Source organism: Melanerpes formicivorus, unplaced genomic scaffold (genome assembly GCF_026170545.1).
Source record: "Melanerpes formicivorus ecotype bairdi unplaced genomic scaffold, bMelFor1.0.p_v2 SCAF_22, whole genome shotgun sequence".
NCBI classification, from domain to species: domain Eukaryota; kingdom Metazoa; phylum Chordata; class Aves; order Piciformes; family Picidae; genus Melanerpes; species Melanerpes formicivorus.
The window spans coordinates 9,861,001-9,882,910 of record NW_027142374.1 but is presented as its reverse complement, the minus strand read 5'-3'; the positions used below and the strand labels follow the sequence as shown (position 1 = coordinate 9,882,910).

Here is a 21,910-nt window from a genome sequence, read left to right as displayed (position 1 = left end):
CTTCCAACCTGGTTGTTGTATTATTATTATTATCATCATCATCATCATCATCATTGCAGTGCCTTTGTGTCTGCAGTGTTTGGTTCCTATTAAATTGAGCCTTCCCTTAGTGTTATGTTCTCATTCCTCTTTGGAGTTGCACTATGACTGATTCTGTCCTGCTTGTCTTTTAAAGATGCAAGATCAGTTATGATAATAAGGATTACATGTGATAGTTATCTAGATTCTCAAGAAAACAATGGCAGAGGAGGAAATAGAGTAATACTGTCCTTTGAGAGGGTACTCATATATGGCTCGTATCTAGAATTCTGTCTTTAGGCAAGATATTCCTCAATACATATGCACTTCTCCATAATGACATTAACACCTTGTTGGAGAGCTCAGGTGTTGAAATTGACCACTCCTGTGCCCAAACTTGCTTTTCAGCAGTCCACTCATCTGTTTAAAACGATGGGTGGATATTCTAATTCAGGCACTTGCTCTTTTTTTTTAGAAAGGATATACATGGTAAGAGCCAAGGTGCCAGTGTGTAGTCACCACTATGGTCTTTCATTAGATGTTTCTAGACAGAGATCTTGTCTTTAAAAAGAGTGAGAACATGGGCTTGCTTAGTTTAGATAACTGGTTCTTTTTCTTAACTATTATCTAATTAATCACAAGCCCAAGTTCTTCACCTGATCAGCCTTTCCAGGATCATCTATTTGGCTTTTTCTAATCTTAGACAACAGTGCAACTTTTTAAACACAGAAACCCTGATTATGCTGTCTTAGAGAAAGAGCCCTTACCCTCTCAATCATGTTTTGTCTGCTGGTTGATTTTCCTTATTTTAATAAGTCTTGATTTTTTTTCTTTTGGATAAAAGATGATATAATTCTTTTCCATTGCAATGGCATCATGGATTACATGTACATCTGTTGTTTGTGCAGTCATCTGCTTATATCAAGGACAACATATTTAACATTATAGGTGTGGCAGCATCATTGTGCAATACTGTTGTAATCAATAATGTTTCTGAACAAGCTACACCACAATGATTCCTTAATCCCTAACAAGAGTCTCACAAAAGTAACTTCAGTTTTATGGGATGAGTTTCTCACTTGTTCCTCTCAGACTCCCAGAGTATTCAGAAATAAATCTTTTAGGAGAAGAGTTTAATTATCTTGCCTTTCCCACATCATTGGCCTTATTAAGTGACTATGTTTTGGATTCTTTTGTTTGGGGAGTCTGAATGGTCTCACTGGAGAGACTGGTTTTAGGAAAAGACTTTGGAATGTGACTTGTCAGATGACCACAGCTCTGTACTCCACGATTAGTTTCAGTTACTGTCTTGGCCCAGCACATTTATTCTGTGTAGCTGAACTCATGAAAAACCTAGATACTCATTTACATTTGTTTGAACCATTCTCTCAGTAAAAGACAATATTTTTATTGTGTCAGTTTGATTATTTCTCTTTATTCCCTAGTAATATAGTCTACATATATATTTTTCTACGTATTACATATTATCTACATATTATATTTTACATATATTTACATTATAATATAATATATATAATAGATAATATTACATTTATATTTTACATATTATATTTTATATCTACATATTATATTTTAGTCTACATATTATATTTTAATTGTGGCTCACTTGGTAGTGCATAAGACCCTTAATGGGAAGATCGTGAGTTCAAGCCTGCAGTGGGCAGTAAGTGTCCTCCCTACTCTAGTCATCAGGTCTGTGGTAACAGGTTGGACTCGATGATCTTTGAGGTCTCTTCCAAACTTAGTGATACTGATCATTACATTGTGTTTTTATTCGAAGTTAATTGTGTGATAGCAGGGTGGTTTTTATTTGAGAACAGTTTTGGAGACTGGAGGGGAGAAAGGATAGGACCAGACAAGCAAAGGGAAGGCACAGCTCAGAAAAGGATCTAGACCCAAAAGAGTTAAATTGCACTGCTTTCTAAAATGTGAAATTGCTTGAAAGTATCCCCTTCTAGGGCACAACCTTGGAGTGTTTGCTGGAGCTGTTTTGAAAGATTTTCAATTGCTGTATCATGCATAGGTTTTGGGGAAGGGAAGTTTTCCTTCTGAAGAACAGAAATTAAATCATACTTGCTTCTTTTGGAGCTAATGTGTAGTGTGCATCCACATATTCATGGCTAGTGAATTATCCTGCTACTTTCAATCTTTTTTTCCTGTTCTCATAGTCCCTCAGCAAAATAAAAGGAGAAGCTGCTCCTATCAGCTGGCTATCGTCTTAATCCATGTAGATCTGAGAATTTTGATGGGATGAATGATTTTTATAGAATATATATTTAAACAGAAAAAAATCCCAGAGGTTATGCACTTAAAGAGATGCTCTTAATTTATGGATTACCTAGACTCTCTGCAAAATTGTCTTTCCTGCTGTCCATACTCAAAGGACCAACATGACTCTCATTGGAAGAAACATTTCTCTTTTTTTCTCATTTATTTTTGCAAGTAGCAGCAAATTTCCAGCTTGTTACAGGCTCACAACCCTGTGTTCATTAGTCCCATCACTTTCTATCTTTGGGGCTTTTTTTGTACACTGTAAACATATGCTGTGAAATCCATAAAAGATTTTGAGCAAGCTGGGCTTAGTCCTGGGCCAGAAACTGCCTTGAAAATGATCTTTAAAAAATTACTTCATATCCAGCTGAGGATGGAACAAATACATTGAAGAGGGTGAGAAAAAGAAGCTGGGATAAAACAAATTTAGTACTGGAACAAAGAATAAACTGTTTCAATACAGGAACTCAAATCCTGATTACTTTCCTTAATAGGGCGGCCTCAATAGGATTTAATTTAGGACTAGTTGCTCTCAGCTGCGGAAAGATGGAAAGCCAGGAAGCAGTGGGGATTTTTGTTTGGTTTTAATATTTTTTTTTAATGGTTACAAAATAATCTGGGAATTTTCAATTTATGAAGTTCATTCTTTGGTTGGTTTTATCTGGATTTTGTGGGTCTCAGGTCTTCCAGACTGACAGTGCTTAACTAAAGCCAGCGACACCTCTGCTGCATTTGCACTTCTGGCATGTTTTTGCAGATTTTTCTTGGTTTGGTGAAAAACTATAAAGATCAGTAGCCTGCTATATGTCTATACAGTAACTTAAGGGTTCACAACCATGTTCCTAAGCAGAAAGGGTATTTCAAGTGTATTAAGCTAATGAGAACGATGAGAAACAAATGGGAATATTTTTAAGTGTCTCACATTTACTTACTGCAGATACAACAGTGAGTTTAGCCCCAGAGGCAAAGAACAGTATAATAGAGAGACTTGAATGCCTGTTTTTCTTTTATATGTGATCTGTCTAGAACAGGAGGTTAGGAAATATTGTCTGGAAGCTTCTTTGGGAAGCTTGGAAGAGCTGATGAATTCATCAGTTCTTTTTATGCAGCTCTGCAGGAGGATTTAAATCTTCATGTCTTCAATGTATTAAATTATTATGAGAAAGTCATTCTATTGTTATCAAATTCATTTTTCTCATGCTAGTTTCTTTGCTATTTTTGTTATAGAAAGGTATTGTCTCAGTGATAACTCTGCCAGTATAGGAGGGCTTGGACTGGCCCATGGAAATGAAAAATACACCACAAAAATCAGCATACAAAGAAGTCTTCTGTGCCTATAACTGATATTTCTTGGAAAATTAGGTCTCTTATATCTTCTATTACAGTCTGTAGAGACACTTCACTTAGTCCATTAATCTATTTGAAAAGCTTACTACCTAAGTTCACCAAATAAATCTATTCCAAGGCCTACAGAATTTTCAAGTCCCAAAATAGTCTGTTGATGGGCTGCTTTGAAGTCAGGGAGTGTGTTTGAAAGTCATACGTAGAAAATTCAGTAACAGTAGCCAAGCATTAGCTCTGTATGATGTGTTAACTTGAACAAGTACAAAACTACATTATCATAGACCTTTCTGTTGTCTGCTGTTTTGATAGGCAATACAGAATTGCATATGATGTGTGTGTGTGTAGAGAGAGATCTCCTCCTGTTTGGAACCGAAGTTTGTCATGAGGTGCTTCTTGCTGAATGACCTGAGCGCTTCTCTTGATGACTGTCACACTGGTTTTAACAGAAGAAAAATATTTATTTCAAGTTTAAACTTGAAATCAGCACTGACATTTCCAAGTTAAAGTTCAGAGTCAATCTATAAAGCCTGTAAGATACTGTGAATTAATTTATAAGAAGTTAGTCAAGCAGGAATTTAGTATGTTTATATATGGTTAGGACATGGTTACATTTGATCTTAAAGTACAGTGTTATTTACAGTCTCTAACTGGAAGCACATACGGGTTTCTATTCTCCTATGCATAGCAAGCTGGGTTTTTCAAAGCTTAGTTGAAAGGGAGAGGAAAAATTAATCTAATTCATTGAGTTCATGAAAGAGCTCCTCCCATGGTTACGTCTGTGCCTGCTGTGATTAAGGGCTTCCCTACCTACACAGCCTAGTCACGTCATCCAGGGCTGGTGGTGTTTCTCTCCAGTTTGTCATCTCTTGCTAAGAGCCTGGAGAAGAGGAGGCTCAGGGAATACCCTATTGCTCTCTACAACTACCTGAAAGGAGGTTGTAGACAAGTGGGGTTTGGTCTTTTCTCCCAGGCAACCAGTGACAGAACTAGAGGACACAGTCTCAAGCTGTGCCAGGGGAAGTTTAGGCTCGAGGTGAGGAGAAAGTTCTTCACAGAAAGAGTGATCGGCCATTGGAATGTACTGCCCGGGGAGGTGGTGGAGTCACCATCACTGGAGGTGTTCAAAAAAAGATAGGATGTGGCACTTGGAGTCATGGTTTAGTTGTCAGATGGTGTTAGGTATTAGATAATATGTTGGACTTGACGATCTCTGAGTTGATTCTGTGATTCTGTGATACTTCCTACCCTTCCTTAATGCAGTTTTGTCCAGTGGTTGACCTCATAGAATAGGTAATGCTGCAAAAAAAGGATAACCAGCAATGGGGACAGGCTTTCAGGATGACAGTGTTCTGATCCTGTAGCTTACCACAGGTCTTCCCACAATGGTCCAGCTATGTGAGAGCTTTCCATGAGACAGAGATGTATTGCCACCGCTCATCCAAACTGCTAGAGTTAAGCTGTTTGGTGCTGGTAGGTTGGTGGTAGGCACTGCTGTCACAGGGATGACACTCTGCTGTTTTAAGGCTGTTTCCTTCAACTTTGTACTAATCTGGCTGTTGCATAGTAATGTTTGAGACCCTGGTGAGACTCATCTGCTTCATCTTCGGCTGAACAATACCCCATAAATGGGCTAATTCCTCATGGTATGGCAAGGACTAGTTGAGATGTGCAGAAGGTTCCCTGGAGTGACTTGCCGAGGCAAGGATCCACACTGCATTGCTCTTTAGAAATTCATACTTATTTTCTACTATAAAGATTAGAGATTTTGCTCCCAAGACTGAAAAAGACTTGGATAGTGTTGCAGTTCCTTTGCTGTTTTGGACTTCCTCCTAGCTCAGTTTTCTTTTCCCTCCTAACTTTACAGTGGTTTTGCAGGATGCTTGGAATTTGTTGGTGTCTACAAGCACCATATTAGCAGATTTAGTGATTCTTGTGAAAAGCCAGAGAGGAGAACGTTTAGATACTTCTAATAAATGCTACTGTTAGAGAAGGGTTTGGATTAAGGATGCTAATGCATCTCTGAGGAAGTAGCATGTCTGTGAACCAAGAGGCTGAGGAACAAATTGAAAAGCAGGCCTGGTATAGAGGATTAAAGAGCAGACTGAAAATGTATTTATTTCAATAGCAGCAAAATTGCTTAAGTATGTATTTTATTTACATACAAAGAAGCATTACATAAAACCAGGCCTATGCTTGAAATACAGTACAATTACTACATCTGATCACATACCAGAACGTGATAATGTGACAACACTAAGTTTGCAGTGAGCAGACTGGTTAACTGTACATAGAAAGCAACAAACATCATGACATCACAGGTACTAACCTTTGTGAGCACTTGATATGCAGCATACACAGCCTCACTGATCAGATTCCACTTTTTCAATCAAAAGAACTGCCAGTGACTTCAGGTGGTGTTTGCAGTAAAGACTTCTTTCTTTTTTCTTTTCTTTTTTTTTTTTAAAAGGTCAATGAAGATGCTTTTGCACATAAAACAAACTTCTCCTTGTTAGGCCATTTTAGACTTTTCAAGGGGCAGCCAGCATTCAGAAATAGGAGCCTCTTGAATAGGAAGATGTGAATGCGAAGCATGAATTGTAACCTCCCGATGACATGCCATGATGTGAACGATGTGCGCAGCTTGGTAACACTGGTAAATGTCAGAATGTTTTCAGAGGCAAGCTAATGTTTGTCAACCATGTTTGCCAGTGTGGAGGAGCTATAATGAAGATAACATAATCCAGAATTCTTTAAAAATACCTGTGGTTCTACATTCCACTGTACTTATGCTGTTGAAAACACAGATATGATGAGATCATAACAGTATTCTCTGGCCTGCATGGTGGTTGTGAATAATGGAGATGCTAGCTCATAGCAGTATGTAGTGGGTTGGGATGTTGTGTGAGTCTTTTCATTTTCTGTTAAATTGAGCAAGCTTGAGAGAGAGGGGAGAGAGGGCTGTTCTTTGAAGTCATTGATTTGCAGGTGTTTTCCTGCTAGGAGAGGTTTTAGTAGGTGTTAGTGGAGAAGAGACTAGGGACATGTGGAAGTGCCATGATGTAAAAGAGGCTAAAGCTCTGAATATCCTTAGTAGAGCAAGAGTGTATATAGCTGAAGGGGGAGCCTCCTACTGGAGTGAACCTCTTGGCAATTTGACCCTCAGCTTTGATTCAGTGTCTAGCATGTACTCCAGTCTGTCTGCTCATCAGAACACCTGAGCATCCAGGATCTAGGACATGCAGTAAAATTTTGCTGATGTCAGTGAGAGAGTCCTTACTTGTAGAATAAGGTTAACCAAGCTGTGATTCTTTGTGTGGTTTTAGAGAAATTCGAGCGCTGCCTCATACTGCCACTGTCTTATGACACAGTAGGTTTGTTCTGGAACCCCCTGAGTAGAGCCAAAGTACAGCTAGTCTGGTTTTGGTATAAGGAATTTTGCTCTTCTCTTTCAAGAGAAAGTGTGGGAAGAGTCCGGCATCTCTATCACCAGTCACACGTAGCCCAGCAGACCACAGCCTCATGCTGTTGCTGATGATTAATGAGATTGTTCTCTGTCTATTAATGTAGCAGGGTCTCATGGTGCACAGAAAAGCAATGGATTTGCACCAGGTGAGCATTTCACTATACAGCTGGCTGAAAGCAGACTTCGAACCAGTATTTAAAGCTACAACAATTTGTCCAAACCCTCTGAGAGTAACAGATAATTTCAGACTAGATTTTTCTCACTTGGCCACCCCCTCTTCCTCTGAAAGGGCAGCACTCAGTTAAGAATGAACATGTAGCAATGTGACTTTCCTTTCACAGTCAGGCTTTTGCTGTACCATTTCCATCAGTTTTGGCTCCTACATTATTCAGCTGTGCACCAGACAGCTCTTTTGTTATGTGCCAATTAACCCAGCTTGATAAATAGTGATTATGCATAATTTATACAGAATAATATTCTTGTTTTCCCTGTAAATAAGGCACTGGCTTAGCTGAGGGTACTGGTCTGTGAATTACTGGCAGATGTGATTGTGAAGGTCTTGCTGGTAGCAAGAAGGACTCATTGGACTGTAAGGCAGATAGAAATTATACCAAGAATCAAATTAGATGGGGTTGCTTTTGTTTTTGAAAGTGGAGCTGGGATTTTGGTTCTATGTTCCATAGCTTGCTCTTTCAGTCTACTGAGTAAGCCTCTCAGTTCAAGTCCAGCTTGTGCTGAAGTCCAAGAGAGCTTCTTGAATGAATGAAAGTACTTGATTGGACCTGTAAGGAACAAGTCCATACAATTTCCCTGGCTGATGAAACCAGGTTTTCACAGCCATTCTGTTTGGTTTTCTGTATTAACTGATCTCAGGACTCTCAGACTGATGACCTGACAGCAATGGGACATGAGAAGTGGGTGAGAACCTTGTGAACTTTGATTAAACAGGGAGGAGAGGTGGAAATGTGAAATCCAGTCCACTGGTCCGAAATGTCATAGATTCTATGGTCCTGCTCTGGCAGGGGTGTTGGACTCGATGATCTTCAGAGGTGCCTTCCAACCCCTCACATCCTGTGATCCTGTGAGATGTACTTGCAGTGACAGCACTTGCTGGAATACTCTTGCAGAGCCTACGGGAAAGAGTTAGGGACTGTTGCTTTGGGTAAACTGGACTGTCTGTCAGCCAGCACCATGCTCTGCATGCAGGCAGCCAACTGGAAGCCCTCCAGAGCTGGAGGCTGCTTGCACAGCTGCTGTTTTGGCAATTGCATTCCCTTTCTCCTTGGACAACCTTAATCCTGGCCTTTACCTCGTGGTGAATTTTACCCAGTTCAGTGATTCCAGGTGTGTTTGCCATTTTGCCTCTTCTGCCTTACCCGTTGTAATATATCCCCACATGCCTATAAATGGCACCACCTCAGCAAGCTCAGCTCATCTTTCATCATGCTGGCAGAGCCCTGTTTTGATTTATTGCCTTTCACCACAGTGGCCCAGAATGAAGTCAAGTTCTGAAATCACTTAGGGAAGGATCTGCTGAACAAGCATACATTTAATAATATGCCTCTGCCTTTTTACTTCCTCCATACTGGGATGTTCCAATGAAATAAGCAATCCCTTCAGAGTATTGGAGTGCTGGAGATAGCTGCTGCTGATTCGCAGCTCTGAGATGCAGCATTGCTTTTAACTGCTGTGCTTCCGTTCAGCCCTGTGTTCTGCTTAACATCCTCGATTGCAAACTGTGGCTGTTTTCTCGTGGATGTGACTTATTTTATTTTTCATACCACAAAGCACTTCCTTTGCTTTTGACTTGTTGTTTAAAGTATTAACAAAACATGTGAGATAGGTTGTCTCTGAAGATGGTAACAATAGCCGCTTGGATACTCCCTGATCTACCACATCTTGTCAAATTCCTTAAAAACACTTTTTTGTTTGGATGTGTCTATTTGTTCCGAGGCAGAGCACTTAATGGCTGCTGGAACTCTTATTACTTTGAATAAAATTATAGAAGCAGTCATGACTTTATGTTAAACTAGTAAATGTTCCTATTTGATGATTAGAATGCGCATGTTAGTAGAGCATATTGGCTGCCTGTAAGTAAATGGCTGCTAAATTCCCTTGTGTTTCATAGCTGAATATGTTTGGAAAAAAAAAACAGAGCTTTTACATTTTTCTTCTGACCAACATTTTTGAAAAATTGCTTCAGAAAATAAGAGCTACAGTTACAATCCAAAGCGATCACAGCACGCTGGCATAACATACTAGATTAAAATGGAAAGCATTTCAAACGGTGCAACAGATGGAAACAAGTTATTTAACTCAAGTGTTTGTTACATATTTGTGTTGCATGCACGCTGTCTTTGTTTCTGCAGAGATCAGTTATGAAACAAGATTGGGATTCTTGGATGTGAAGAACACAATTCCCCCCCCCCCCCCCCCCCCCCCCCCCCAAATATATTTAGACTCTCATGGGGGAAACTTTACCAGGTACTCTGGCTCCCTCACAAAGGGAGCATCTTCCATGCTTCAGGGAGAAAGGAGTGTGTGGTTATGTGTGTAGGATAGACTAAGCCTTTTCTCAAAGGGCAAAGGCTCAATGAACTCCTTCACAACCACTTGTTAAATCTCTAACATTCCCTAAACTTGGGGCCAGTGCCTGAACTCTTCAGCATCCAGGACCATGGAGCTGCGCGTCAGAGGCAGAGCATTGGATTTGCACGTGTTGATGTTATGGGCAAGATATTGACTGTCCTGGAGAAACTGAGAAGAAACATCTCTTCTGCAAAGCACAAAGGCAGATACAGAGGCCTTTCCATTTCTTTCCAGCAATGAGTTTAAGTGTCTATGAAGAGAAGCTTCTTGCTGTCTACAACTACCTGAAGGGGGATTGTAGACAGGCAGAGGTTGGTCTCTTCTCCCAGGCAGCCAGTACCAGAACAAGAGGACACGGTCTCAGGCTGCACCAGGGGAGGTTCAGGCTGGAGGTCAGGAGGAAGTTTTACACAGAGTGATTGCCCATTGGAATGCGCTGCCCAGGGAGGTGGTGGAGTCACCATCGCTGGAGGTGTTCAGGAGGACACTTGACAGGGTGCTTGGTTGCATGGGTTAGTTGGGTGGTGTTGGATGATAGGTTGGACATGATGATCTTGAAGGTCTCTTCCAACCTGGTCTGGTCTGGTCTGGTCTGGTCTGGTCTGGTCTGGTCTATTCTATTCTATTCTATTCTATTCTATTCTATTCTATTCTATTCTATTCTATTCTTTCTATCCTATCCTATCCTATCCTATCCTATCCTATCCTATCCTATCCTATCCTATCCTATCCTATCCTATCCTATCCTATCCCTACAGCTACTTCCATTGGTATCAGAACCATCATATGCAGGGAGCAGAACTCACAAATAACACAAATCTACAGCATCTAAATCTAAGCTCTGCAACTGTGTTACATTTTTTTCTTTCTAAGAGCTTTTTCTTTAAAAAAGAAAAAAAAGAAGTCTGTGTAATATGCATTTGATTCCCTTTAAAACTCAGAGGAATTCTCCCTTGTGAGCAGCTTCTGAGGGTGCTGGGATTAGGACAGAAAGTGATCTGTTAACAGTGGAAGATTGTGGGTTGCCAGGTTGGCTTTAAAAATAGAAAATTTGGCTATAATTGGTGCTGCCTGATCTGAGAGCTTGAAATCCATCTTGTAAAGACACAGGCAAGATAATGTAGTATTCTGATACCTTAGTCTTCAAATACCTAACATACATTTTAAATCATCCTTCAAAGAAATCAGTTGATTTGTATGGCACACACGTATCTCCTCTCACCTTTAATCCATTTTAAGCTTTAAACTCCTCTTTTGCTTCCCTCAAACTCCAGTAGATTATACTTCAAATTGAACCATGATAATCTGTTTCAGAGCCTTTCAAAAGGAATGTTCTCGTAGAAGTCCAAATCCATGGTGTTTAAAAAAAAAATCAGTCTGTAATAATGATTCCAGTTAAAGAAAATCTTTTTATAATTTGGACCTACTGATAAGAAGCTGAGACTGTTCCTGGAAACTGAGTGGATAGAGTTCTGGGTTTCTTCTGCCATCAGATATGTGTTGAAAATACAAACAATCTTGATGGCCAGTGATTATATTTTTTTTTTTTTCCCTTACTAATGGAAAGTGAAATAATAGAATAGAATTAACCAGGTTGGAAAAGACCTTTGATATCATCGAGTCCAACCTATCATCCAACACTATCTAACCAACTAAACCATGGCACCAAGTGCCTCATCCAGTCTCTTCCTAAACACCTCCAGTGATGGTGATCCACCACCTCCCCGGGCAGCCCATTCCAATGGCCAATCACTCGCTCTGTGAAGAATTTCTTCCTAACATCCAGCCTAAACCTCCCCTGGCACAGCTTGAGACTGTGTCCTCTTGTTCTGTCACTGGGTGCCTGGGAGAAGAGACCAACCCCCACCTGGCTACAACCTCCCTTCAGGCAGTTGTAGACAGCAATAAGGTCTCCTCTCAGCCTCCTCTTCTCCAGGCTAAGCAACCCCAGCTCCCTCAGCCTCTCCTTATAGGGATTGTGCTCCAAACCTCTCCCCAGCTTTGTTGCCCTTCTCTGGACACATTCCAGCAACTTAACATCTTTCCTAAACTGAGAGGCCCAGAACTGGACACAGTACTCAAGGTGTGGCCTAACCAGTGCTGAGACATACTGCTGAAACATACATTATAATTTGGTTGGCTTGCAGGACAAAATACTAAAGTTGTGCTTGAGTATCAGCAAGGTTCCACAAAATTCTTACTTAATTTTTTGTAAGCTTTGCATCCAATGTTCTGGAAAGAGGTAGCACAGACTCTACATAACCCTAAGTCTGGAAGCATCTTGGGAACTAAACAGCAAGCAAGTAGGTAATAACAACACAAGTAGCATAGCCTGTTCCAAGTTCAGGCCACCTGCAATATGTTCTCTGACTAGATGAACACCACTTTCAAAAAGCTATGCACAGCTTTCTCAGTGCAATCCAGGTCATGATCAGTCTGTCTTACATATTGGTGCCCAAGGGTGTCCTTGTTATTGGTATTTTAAATATATTAGCTAGCTTTAAAAAACAGTAAAGATTTTATTTGCATATACCTGGAACTGGCAGTTTGGTAATGGAGAAATTTTGCTCCCAGTGAACAAGACGCATGATACCTGAATGAACTTCACTGCCTTCATTTGAGTGCTTCCTGAAACTGTGCCTTTCATCAGCCTGTCTGTCTAAAAGGATCTGACTTCAGATAATGCACTTCTTTCCTTTCAGGTCTCAACAGGCACCTAATGGTATCATGGTGTGCATCAGGCTTTGTGCTACTGGTGTTCCTACTAACACTGTTTCAGCCTAAGTGGCCTATTTTATTGTTGCAAGCTGGCATTTTTCATATGCTCATAAAATTCACACAAATATTTCAGTGTGAAGCACACAGCAAATTAACGTACATTGTTCGGGTTTTATTTGACTGTATAAGTATATTTAATGGCCAAAATGTGTAAAGTTTAATGAATCAATTAATGTATATTATAAATAATTTGGCATACTGAAGGAAACCAAGGTTTTGGCAACATATTTGTACAGGACCCAGCACCTATAGTTGTCGTCAGAGTGCAACATCATTCTGCAATGCAGCTAAGAAGTCGACTCATTTGATAATGCATGATGAAATTGTGATAGGATGACAGAAGTTACCTTGAATTGGATATTGACTAGAGAATGTTTGGGGATACTTGGATCTGGACATTTATAGAATCATAGAATTGTTTTGTTTGGAAAAGACCTCTAAGACGATCAAGTCCAACCATCGACCTAACAACACCATGGTCATTAAACCATATCCCATCATCTCCACATGTTTTTTGAACATCTCCAGGGAATTGTTCACAAAATATTAATAGATTAATCCTTATGTAAGGGCACATTATTTGCTATGATGTTCTAGCCAATATCTCAGGAGAATTTGTATCTAATTCCAAGTAGTAACTTCTTGGTTCCCTCCCACCACCAAGAATATTCACTGTTAGCTATTGCAGAAATAGATCTTTTCAGAAATATTTTCTTCTGGACAGAATTCAGTACCTTAGCACTTTAAATGTGCAAGCTGTTTGTATTTGCCATAGGTAAATGGAGTTCACTTAGTTTTAATTTTTTTTATATATATAATTAGTTTGTCTTTAAAGGAACCTCTCAAGTCTCTTTGCATGGAGCCCCCAAAATGTAGCTCATTCTGCATTATGGGGCAGTGTGGTGGTGATCCCTCCAGGCCTCAAGACAGACAGTGTATCTTTTCATTCAGTGCATTGAAACAAAAGGGAAAATAAGCAGTAGAGCATTGTTGATCTCTCTAAGAGCCTATATGCTTACTGTCTGAAGTGACATTAAGGATAACTTTTGCAGTATTGCAGCAAGAAAATCATAGGATGGAACCTTAGAAAATAGCAACTGCTCTGAAATACATGGCATATTATTCCATTATAAAGTAATGCCATTTACATACATTTACACTCCTGATGTTATGGAATACACTCCTGATGTTATGGAAGTCAAAGCCAGGGACAGGGAGGAAGAACTGCCCATTGTAAGTGCAGATCAGGTTCGTGATCATCTGAAGAACCTGAAAGTGTTCAAGTCCATGGGACCCGATGGGTTACACCCACGGGTGCTGAGAGAACTGGCAGATGAGGTTGCTAAACCCCTCTCTATTATATTTCAAAAGTCCTGGCAGTCTGGTGAAGTCCCCACAGACTGGAAAAGGGGAAACATTGCCCCCATCTTCAAAAAGGGCAAGAAGGAGGAACCAGGGAACTACAGGCCAGTCAGTCTCACCTCTGTGCCTGGAAAGATCATGGAACAGATCCTCCTGGAGTCACTACTCGCTCAAAAGAATAGTGAAGAGGTGATTGGGAACAGTCAGCATGGCTTTGCCAAGGGCAAATCCTGCCTGACCAACCTGGTGGCCTTCTATGAGCAGGTGACAAAATTAATAGATGAGGGGCGAGCAACTGATGTCGTTTACCTGGACCTGAGCAAAGCCTTCGACACTGTCCTGCACCACATCCTGGTCTCCAAACTGGTGACACATGGGTTTGATTGGTGGACCACTAGATGGATAAGGAACTGGCTTGATGGCCGCACCCAAAGAGTGGCTGTCAATGGCTCCATATCCCAGTGGAGGCCAGTGACAAGTGGAGTCCCTCAGGGATCAGTCCTGGGACCTATCTTATTCAACATCTTTGTGGGGGACATGGACAGTGGCATTGAGTGCACCCTCAGCAAGTTTGTTGATGACACCAAGCTGTGTGGTGCAGCAGACACGCTGGAGGGAAGGGAGGCCATCCAGAGGGACCTTGACAGGCTGGAGAGGTGGGCACAGGCCAACCTCATGAAGTTCAATAAGAGCAAGTGCAGGGTCCTGCATCTGGGTCGAGGCAATCCCAGGCACAAATACAGGCTGGGCAGTGACTGGCTGGAGGATAGCCCTGAGGAGAGAGACTTGGGGGTGCTGGTGGACAAAAAGCTCAACATGAGCTCTCAGTGTGCACTTGCAGCCCGCAAAGCCAATCAGATCCTGGGCTGCATCAGGAGAAGTGTGGCTAGCAGGTCGAGGGAGGTGATCCTCCCCCTCTACTCAGCCCTGGTGAGACCCCACCTGGAGTACTGTGTCCAGTTCTGGAGCCCCTATTACAAGAGGGATGTGGAGGTGCTGGAACGTGTCCAGAGAAGGGCCACGAGGATGATCAGAGGGCTGGAGCACCTCTCCTATGAGGACAGACTGAAGGAGTTGGGGCTGTACAGTCTGCAGAAGAGAAGGCTCCGAGGTGACCTAATTGTCGCCTTCCAGTATCTGAAGGGGGCCTACAGGAAGGCAGGGGAAGGACTTCTCAGGATCTCAGGTAGTGATAGGACTAGGGGGAATGGAATGAAGCTGGAGGTGGGGAGATTCAGGCTGGATGTGAGGAGGAGGTTCTTCACCATGAGAGTGGTGAAACCCTGGAATAGGTTGTCCAGGGAGGTGGTCGAGGCCCCGTCCCTGGGGGTGTTTAAGAGCAGGCTGGATGAGGCTCTGTCCAGCCTGATCTAGTGTGGGGTGTCCCTGCCCATGGCAGGGGGGTTGGAACTAGATGATCCTTGTGGTCCCTTCCAACCCTGAATGAAACTATGAAACTATGAAACATTAATCTGTTGGCAGAGGCTGGCAATGAGAATTGTCTGGAATCCAAGACAATTGGCAGAAAAAAGTGGAGGGAATAAAATTATTTCACAGCTGAGGGAAACAGAACACAAGACCAAGGAACTGGTATGAGCAACACACAATAATATCAGTTGTGATCGTGCTCCTGCCATGCTGTTCATCCCAAAGAGATGTGATGCCTTGCAGTGCTCCTTGGACCCAGGTTAATTTTGTCAGACCTACTTTATAAAAAAAAATGTATTAACAAAGAGGAAATTCCTTGTCCCTACAAACTGTAATGGAGAAGGAATAGTGTCTGAGGGATTGTAACCTCCAGCCCCTGACTCCAGAGCCACCAGGCTGTTAGACGCCAGGCAAAAGTGTGCTGTATGCCGCATGTGCGAGGATCCTGCCAACTTCTACAAATCACTCATTAATGATATCGTCTAGTGGAAATGGTCTATTAAAATCCAAGGAACAAGCTGCCCAGGGAAGTGGTGGAGTCACCATCCCTGGAGGTGTTAAAAACCATGTAGATGTGGCACTTTGGGACATGGTTTAGTGGTCATGGTGATGTTGGGTTGACAGTTGGTCTTGATGATCTTAGAGGTCTTTCCCAACCTTAATGGTTCTATGATTCTCTGATTCTGTTCTATGCTCCATTAACATATTTCTTCAGTTGGTTTTATGCATCTTTTCTGTAATAAGCAAAATTGAAACCTACTTGCTTCTAGAAGTGCTTCAGTTGTTTATAGCAAGAACTGGAAGGGGGAGGGGAAGTAAAAAAAAGGTGTCAGATAAGTTTTGACTTTCGCTTCGAGGCAACAGACTGGAGAAATGTTAGAGCCTACACAATTGTGTTGTGTCAGGAATGCTCACAGTCACTAAATGTAGAAGTAGTAAATACCATTAGAAAGCAAAAAAACCCAAATTTTAAAAAGACACAAAATATCTAATAACTTGTGTGAAATGGGACATCTTTTGAGATTCTACTCTGAAGCCTTCCTGGGATCTGTGTGAAAGAAAAAGTCTGGTTAATCTTAGCAAGTTTTTATGGTGGGGCTGACTTGAGGGAGGATGGAACAGTTAGTAAAAACACAAGGTTGGGGTCCATTGAATTCCACTGATGATTGAGATGCTTCAGCTGCTATTCATGCAGAATAAAGGGGTTTATTTGTTTTGATTGGGGCATTTGGTTGCCGTTTTTTACTTAAGCAGATTCTGCTTACCACATCACTGTTACCACTCTGGCTCTAAGCATTTTCCTTCCTTGGCAGGAAACACCAGTCTGTCATGACCTGAAAGTTCCTTATCATCTCTTGACATGCTTGAGAATTCACAGGCTTCTGTCACAGCATCCCTTCCTCTCCTTAAATTGATGGCATGTGGCAGCAAACTTATTCTGGGAACAAGCCCAGGGTTAAGACTCTGTTAATAAATATTCGCCTTGCACCTAATCCCAAAGCAACATCTATTTATGATCCCCTGTTGGATTATTACTGCTTGGGAGCTCTGGCTCTTGTTTGTGGAAGCAGCAGATTTTCAGGTCAGATTATGAAGCAGCTTGGTTATGTGGTGTCCTCAGAAACAGACGCACATCCACAGTATTAACAATTAAGAGTAGTTTCATAAAGGCCTAACTCAGCAAGAAATAAAAAAGCTTTTTCTTTTATTTTGAGAAATGAGGTTGCATCAGGATGTGTCCAAATCATGTCTTTAACAGCCAAAGTATGCGTTTGACCATCTGCAATTTTGAAATAGAGAAAAACAAACATAAGTCAACTGTGATTAATTAAGGAAAAACACCCAAATTCTTACTCAACCATGAGGATTGTTCTGATTGTCAGCAGAATGAAGTTTGGAAAAAGAGCTCAAAGCTAAGGTGTTTAGTTGGCTTTTTTTAATGGATTTTGTGTATGGCTCAGTGATGTTAGAACAATAATGTAATTAGAATTAATGTAATTACACGTTTTGGAACACAAGTAGTATGTCTGTGAGCTCATGGATATTCAGCAGGTTCATCTGATCACGTAGGAGATTAACTCACAAGCTAAACAAAAGACCTAATGCTACAAAATTGTGAATTCAGAAATGCAAATGAATACTGAAGTCCACCATAATTGGCCTTTTAACTTCTCCTTATAAAAACAAAGGTTTATTTGCCTTTTAAATGGACCAGTAAAATTGAACTGGCATCCTACAGTGTATGCAGAATAGATAGTCAAGTAGAATTAGCTGTAAGAAAAAGGCAGAGGACCTGAAGAAATGGAGATTTGTTTCAAAAGTAATAGAAGAGAGAGAGTTTGTAGAAGTGTTAAATCATAACAATCTGCAGACAATATAAACCTGAGTCAGAGAAAGTAAGACTGGGCAGGGAGATGCACTTATTGAATGATATTGTTGCTGATCCTTCAGAACATTAGGGTGGGGGGGAAATTGCAAATACCTGAAAGGCCAAATCAGAAGCTCTCACTTGCATGGGCATGCTCCACACAAACAGGGACTCCATGCTGGCTATTAGATATTCTTTATAAAGAATCCCACTTATGGTCAGCTTTTTCACAGACTGATTTTTTTTTTCTCAGGTTACTCACAAATTGAGAATGGGCTCTTTGCACAAATGAGTGCAATCAGCTATGAAAATAAATACACTTTTAATTCAGTGTTTTACAGTAGTCCTGCAAGACAGCATTTTGTCCCAAAGACAGAAACTTTGAACCACTTCCAAGCTGTTGACCACAGTGCTTAAGTGTCATACCACTAAAAACAAGCAAAATTGTAAGTGGGGTCAATTCTCAGCTGGCTCCCAGCACAGTGCAGAGGAGCTGCTCCATGCTGGAGCCAGCCATTATCATTTACCCTTAGCACTGCAACTGTTCTCTCTGGTGACTCTGGGGTGTGGGAACTAGCAGTCCTAACAGGGGCTAATCTGAACTCTTCATTACAGGCCTACACTTGGGCAGCACGGTGGCTTTCTGAGTCCCCTCACGACTCTTTTTTTCAGATACTGTCTCCCTGTAAATCTGAGAGATTTCATGGGAGGCACAGTTCAGAAACATTCCTGAGCCTTGGGTAAACCCAGGATCGTTAGAAATAACTCTGAGGTTTTAGGGTCAGGAGACATTAGAGAATATGTTTTCTTTGGACTGCAAGGAGGGATGTTTCCTGGAATACTTGCTCTTCAGTGCTTTCTCCGCAGTACAGAATCTACATTTAAAAACTAGTAAACTAGGCCATTAATAAATATGTAAAAGCAGCCTGATGTGTGAGTACTGACTCAGTGTATGTGAGGACTCTCAGCTCTGCTAACCCTACTTCAGTGATTATTCCCATGGAATTAAAGAGCTTGCACACTGTTGAAATGATTTGAGACTGCCAGGCTTTCTAATGCAGTCTTTATTTTCTCCTTTTTCTCACCCGCAAGTTAATGCCTTTTACGTGTTACTTCAGCAGATAATTTTTATATTAGCTTTTCTACTTTCTATCCCACTGGTATATAGTTTAACAGAACGACTTTTGAAACAGTGTATTTAGTTCCTCAGTCATGCCTCTGGGAATGAGTTCTTGCTGTATTACAACTTTTCTTACCTTTACTGCAGTTGAGAACTTCAGCAAAGTTTTCTTTCAGGAATCACTCCTTATTCCATCTCTGTGCCTCCTGTGCATCTCTTTTCTGTCTCCACCAGCTGTTTTTTGCTGCTGGTATCCGTGACTCTGTCATGTCCTGTTACAGTGGCTTAAACATTTAAAGGAATTCCTTAATAGCGTTTCTATTTTTGCACCTGGATTTCCAGGAAGAAATCGAATTTTCACACCTGACTACCTGTTTGAGGTGTTATCCATGCTGCTGTGTCAATGAGCTGATATTGTGAAGATCTGTTTTAAAATTACTTTTAACAGGCTTTAGTGATTCTGAATGGTGGCATTTATGGTAGGAAAAGTTTCACGATGGTACTTTCAGCAGTAATGATGCTCTGTATTTTAGCGCAAAAGTCATGACTTCTTTACAGGCAATTATTCCCCCTTGCTTTTTGCAAGGTTAAATATGCAATGTTTTGGCAAAAGTGGATAATGGGGCTAGTCAAAAATTGTCATTAAATTGAGTTCTTGACAAGCAAAATTGTTAATGCCAAATGAACATTTTTCTGGGAAACTTTCTTGCATTACAAATAAGAGTAACTCATCTCAGTCCAGAAATGTTTTTATTGAAAAATGCTGCTGTGCTGCAGTGTATTTCAGTTGTGCAGTCTTTATTATGAACCAGAGCCCCAGCATCTCACGTATCAGGCTCTCTCACTGTCTCTGATGCAGTCTACCCCAGGTCACAGGAAGTTTGCTTTGTTCCTACAAAGTAAACAAAACCTCTTTTCCCTGCAACTCCCAAGATTTATAAATTCATTTGTAAATTAAAATACTCTAATTTTTTGTCCAAAAACGTTGTCCAATGTCTATAAGGTATGGAAGTGTTTCCCCAGATAAATGCATGTGAAACAAAACACCTTAGATTGCATTGTAGTTATTTTCTGGTGCTAGATGAGTTCCTCAGGACACCAGAATTGTGAATGACTGAAACCCTCCATCTTAAGGGATATTAGCTTTCATTTCATGAAGCAACAATCTGTGTTCCTCATATGTATTGGCATTAATGAGCTATACACTGCAAATTTGCTCCTGAAATTTGTAACAGTTAAGAAGCCACCATGACTTGTCACTGAAAAAGCCACATCCAAATCTCATAGCAAGATTTCAGAGTTGTATACTATACAGGAATACGCCATCCAGATTTCTTTGAACCAGATCTGAATCAGGGTGTGGGATAAGCTGCAGGTTTATCAGGATAAACAAGGTAAAACTGCATCTTCTCATTTTGACTTTTAGGCAAACCTGTCATTTGTTACATACCTGCCAACAGAGCTCTGAAGCTGCTGCTCTTTGGAGGGAAGGTGTTTTATAGACAAGCAGTGTAATCCCAAATTTGTATTATAGCCATATAGCAGGACAAATCACAATCAGAAATGTGCTCAGACCAATCTAATTTTGACAAAGTTGGTACAACTCACAGCTACACTGAAATTAGTATATATTGTCTCATGAATTCACTTTGTCTGCTACATTATCTGCTTTGGTTGGGCCGCACCTTGAGTACTGTGCCCAGTTCTGGGCCCCTCAGTTTAAGAAGTACATCAAAACACTTGAGCGTGTCCAGAGAAGGACAACAAGGCTGGTGAGAGGCCTTGAACACAAGCCCTATGAGGAGAGGCTGAGGGAGCTGGGATTGTTTAGCCTGGAGAAGAGGAGGCTCAGGGGTGACCTCATTGCCCTCTACAACTACCTGAAGGGTGGTTGTAGCCAGGAAGGGGTTGGCCTCTTCTCCCAGGCAACCAGCACCAGAACAAGGGGACACAGTCTCAAGCTGCACCAGGGGAGGTTTAGACTCGAGGTGAGGAGGAAGTTCTTCACTGAGTGAGTCATTCAGCATTGGAACGGGTTGCCCAGGGAGGTGGTTGAGTCATCGACCCTGGAGGCGTTCAAGGGGAGATTGGACGTGGCACTTGGTGCCATGGTCTAGTCATGGGGTCTGTGTTGATAGGTTGGACTCGATGATCCTCGAGGTCCTTTCCAACCTAAGTGATACTGTGATACTGTGATACTGTGATCATGCCTAACGATTTCAGGATTGCTTAGAAGACCTACTGCAAATATAGTTTAAAAGTTTGCTTGCATCCATTATATGTCAGATTTTAACACCCCTGTCTGTCTTTGTTAGTCTGTTCACAGTTTTCCAGAGGAGTTTATGCCATCTTTGGATTCTATGACCAGATGTCAATGAACACACTGACGTCATTCTGTGGAGCCCTTCACACGTCCTTTGTCACACCCAGCTTCCCAACAGATGCAGATGTACAGTTTGTCATCCAGATGCGTCCAGCATTAAAAGGAGCAATCTTGAGTCTCTTGACTCATTATAAATGGGAAAAGTTTGTGTACCTCTATGACACAGAGCGGGGTAAGCACCATCATTTTATGTGATTTTTATATTTCATGACTTGCTATAAGTATTACCAGAATCAAATGTGCAGCCCATCCCAATTTCCTATTGGATGCAGGTAGCACATTCTGATGGCCCTGCAAAACAAGCTTATTCTGGAGAAAGTAAAATAAATGGATAAATGGAAAGAAGGCATTTTCATATTACTGATTGTTTATAAAGAGATTGTCTGAGGGATAGCCTTAGCAGTGTAAGCATTCAATTTGGAATACCTGGTTTCCATGGAACCACAGACTCAACACTTGCCAGAGTCTTTGAGTTCTTGAGAAATAAATAAAGTTGGCACTATGAAGTAGGCTGTTAAGCAAGACCTTCCACTGTGCGTGACATTGCAATTCCCACACCACTTTATATAAATGTGCCTTTCTCCTCTCACTGGACATTTCATGCTGAGATACACTCTGGAAATGTCTAGGCATCAATAACCATCTAAGAATATAATGCATAAAATGCTTAAAGGCTCTGCTGGAGAAAAGATGCTCTAGATATGTCACATGGATATCCAGAGAGTGATTTAGATAGATGGCAAGAGTGACCAGGGATTTCTTTTA

The 21,910-nt window shown here is 41.1% G+C and overlaps 1 protein-coding gene across 4 annotated transcripts in view; it reads left to right on the top strand.

Moving 5' to 3' along the window:
• GRIA3 (glutamate ionotropic receptor AMPA type subunit 3) overlaps positions 1-21,910 on the top strand; it is a 161,335-nt gene that overhangs the window by 17,320 nt on the left and 122,105 nt on the right. For all 4 annotated transcript variants that reach the window (XR_010988967.1, XM_068152107.1, XM_068152108.1 and 1 more), the window contains exon 3: positions 21,078-21,317. Coding sequence is in view for 3 of the 4 variants with exons in the window: in XM_068152107.1 (XP_068008208.1) it covers positions 21,078-21,317 (240 nt within the window). In the remaining variant the exon portion in view is untranslated. The remainder of the gene's footprint in view (positions 1-21,077; positions 21,318-21,910) is intronic.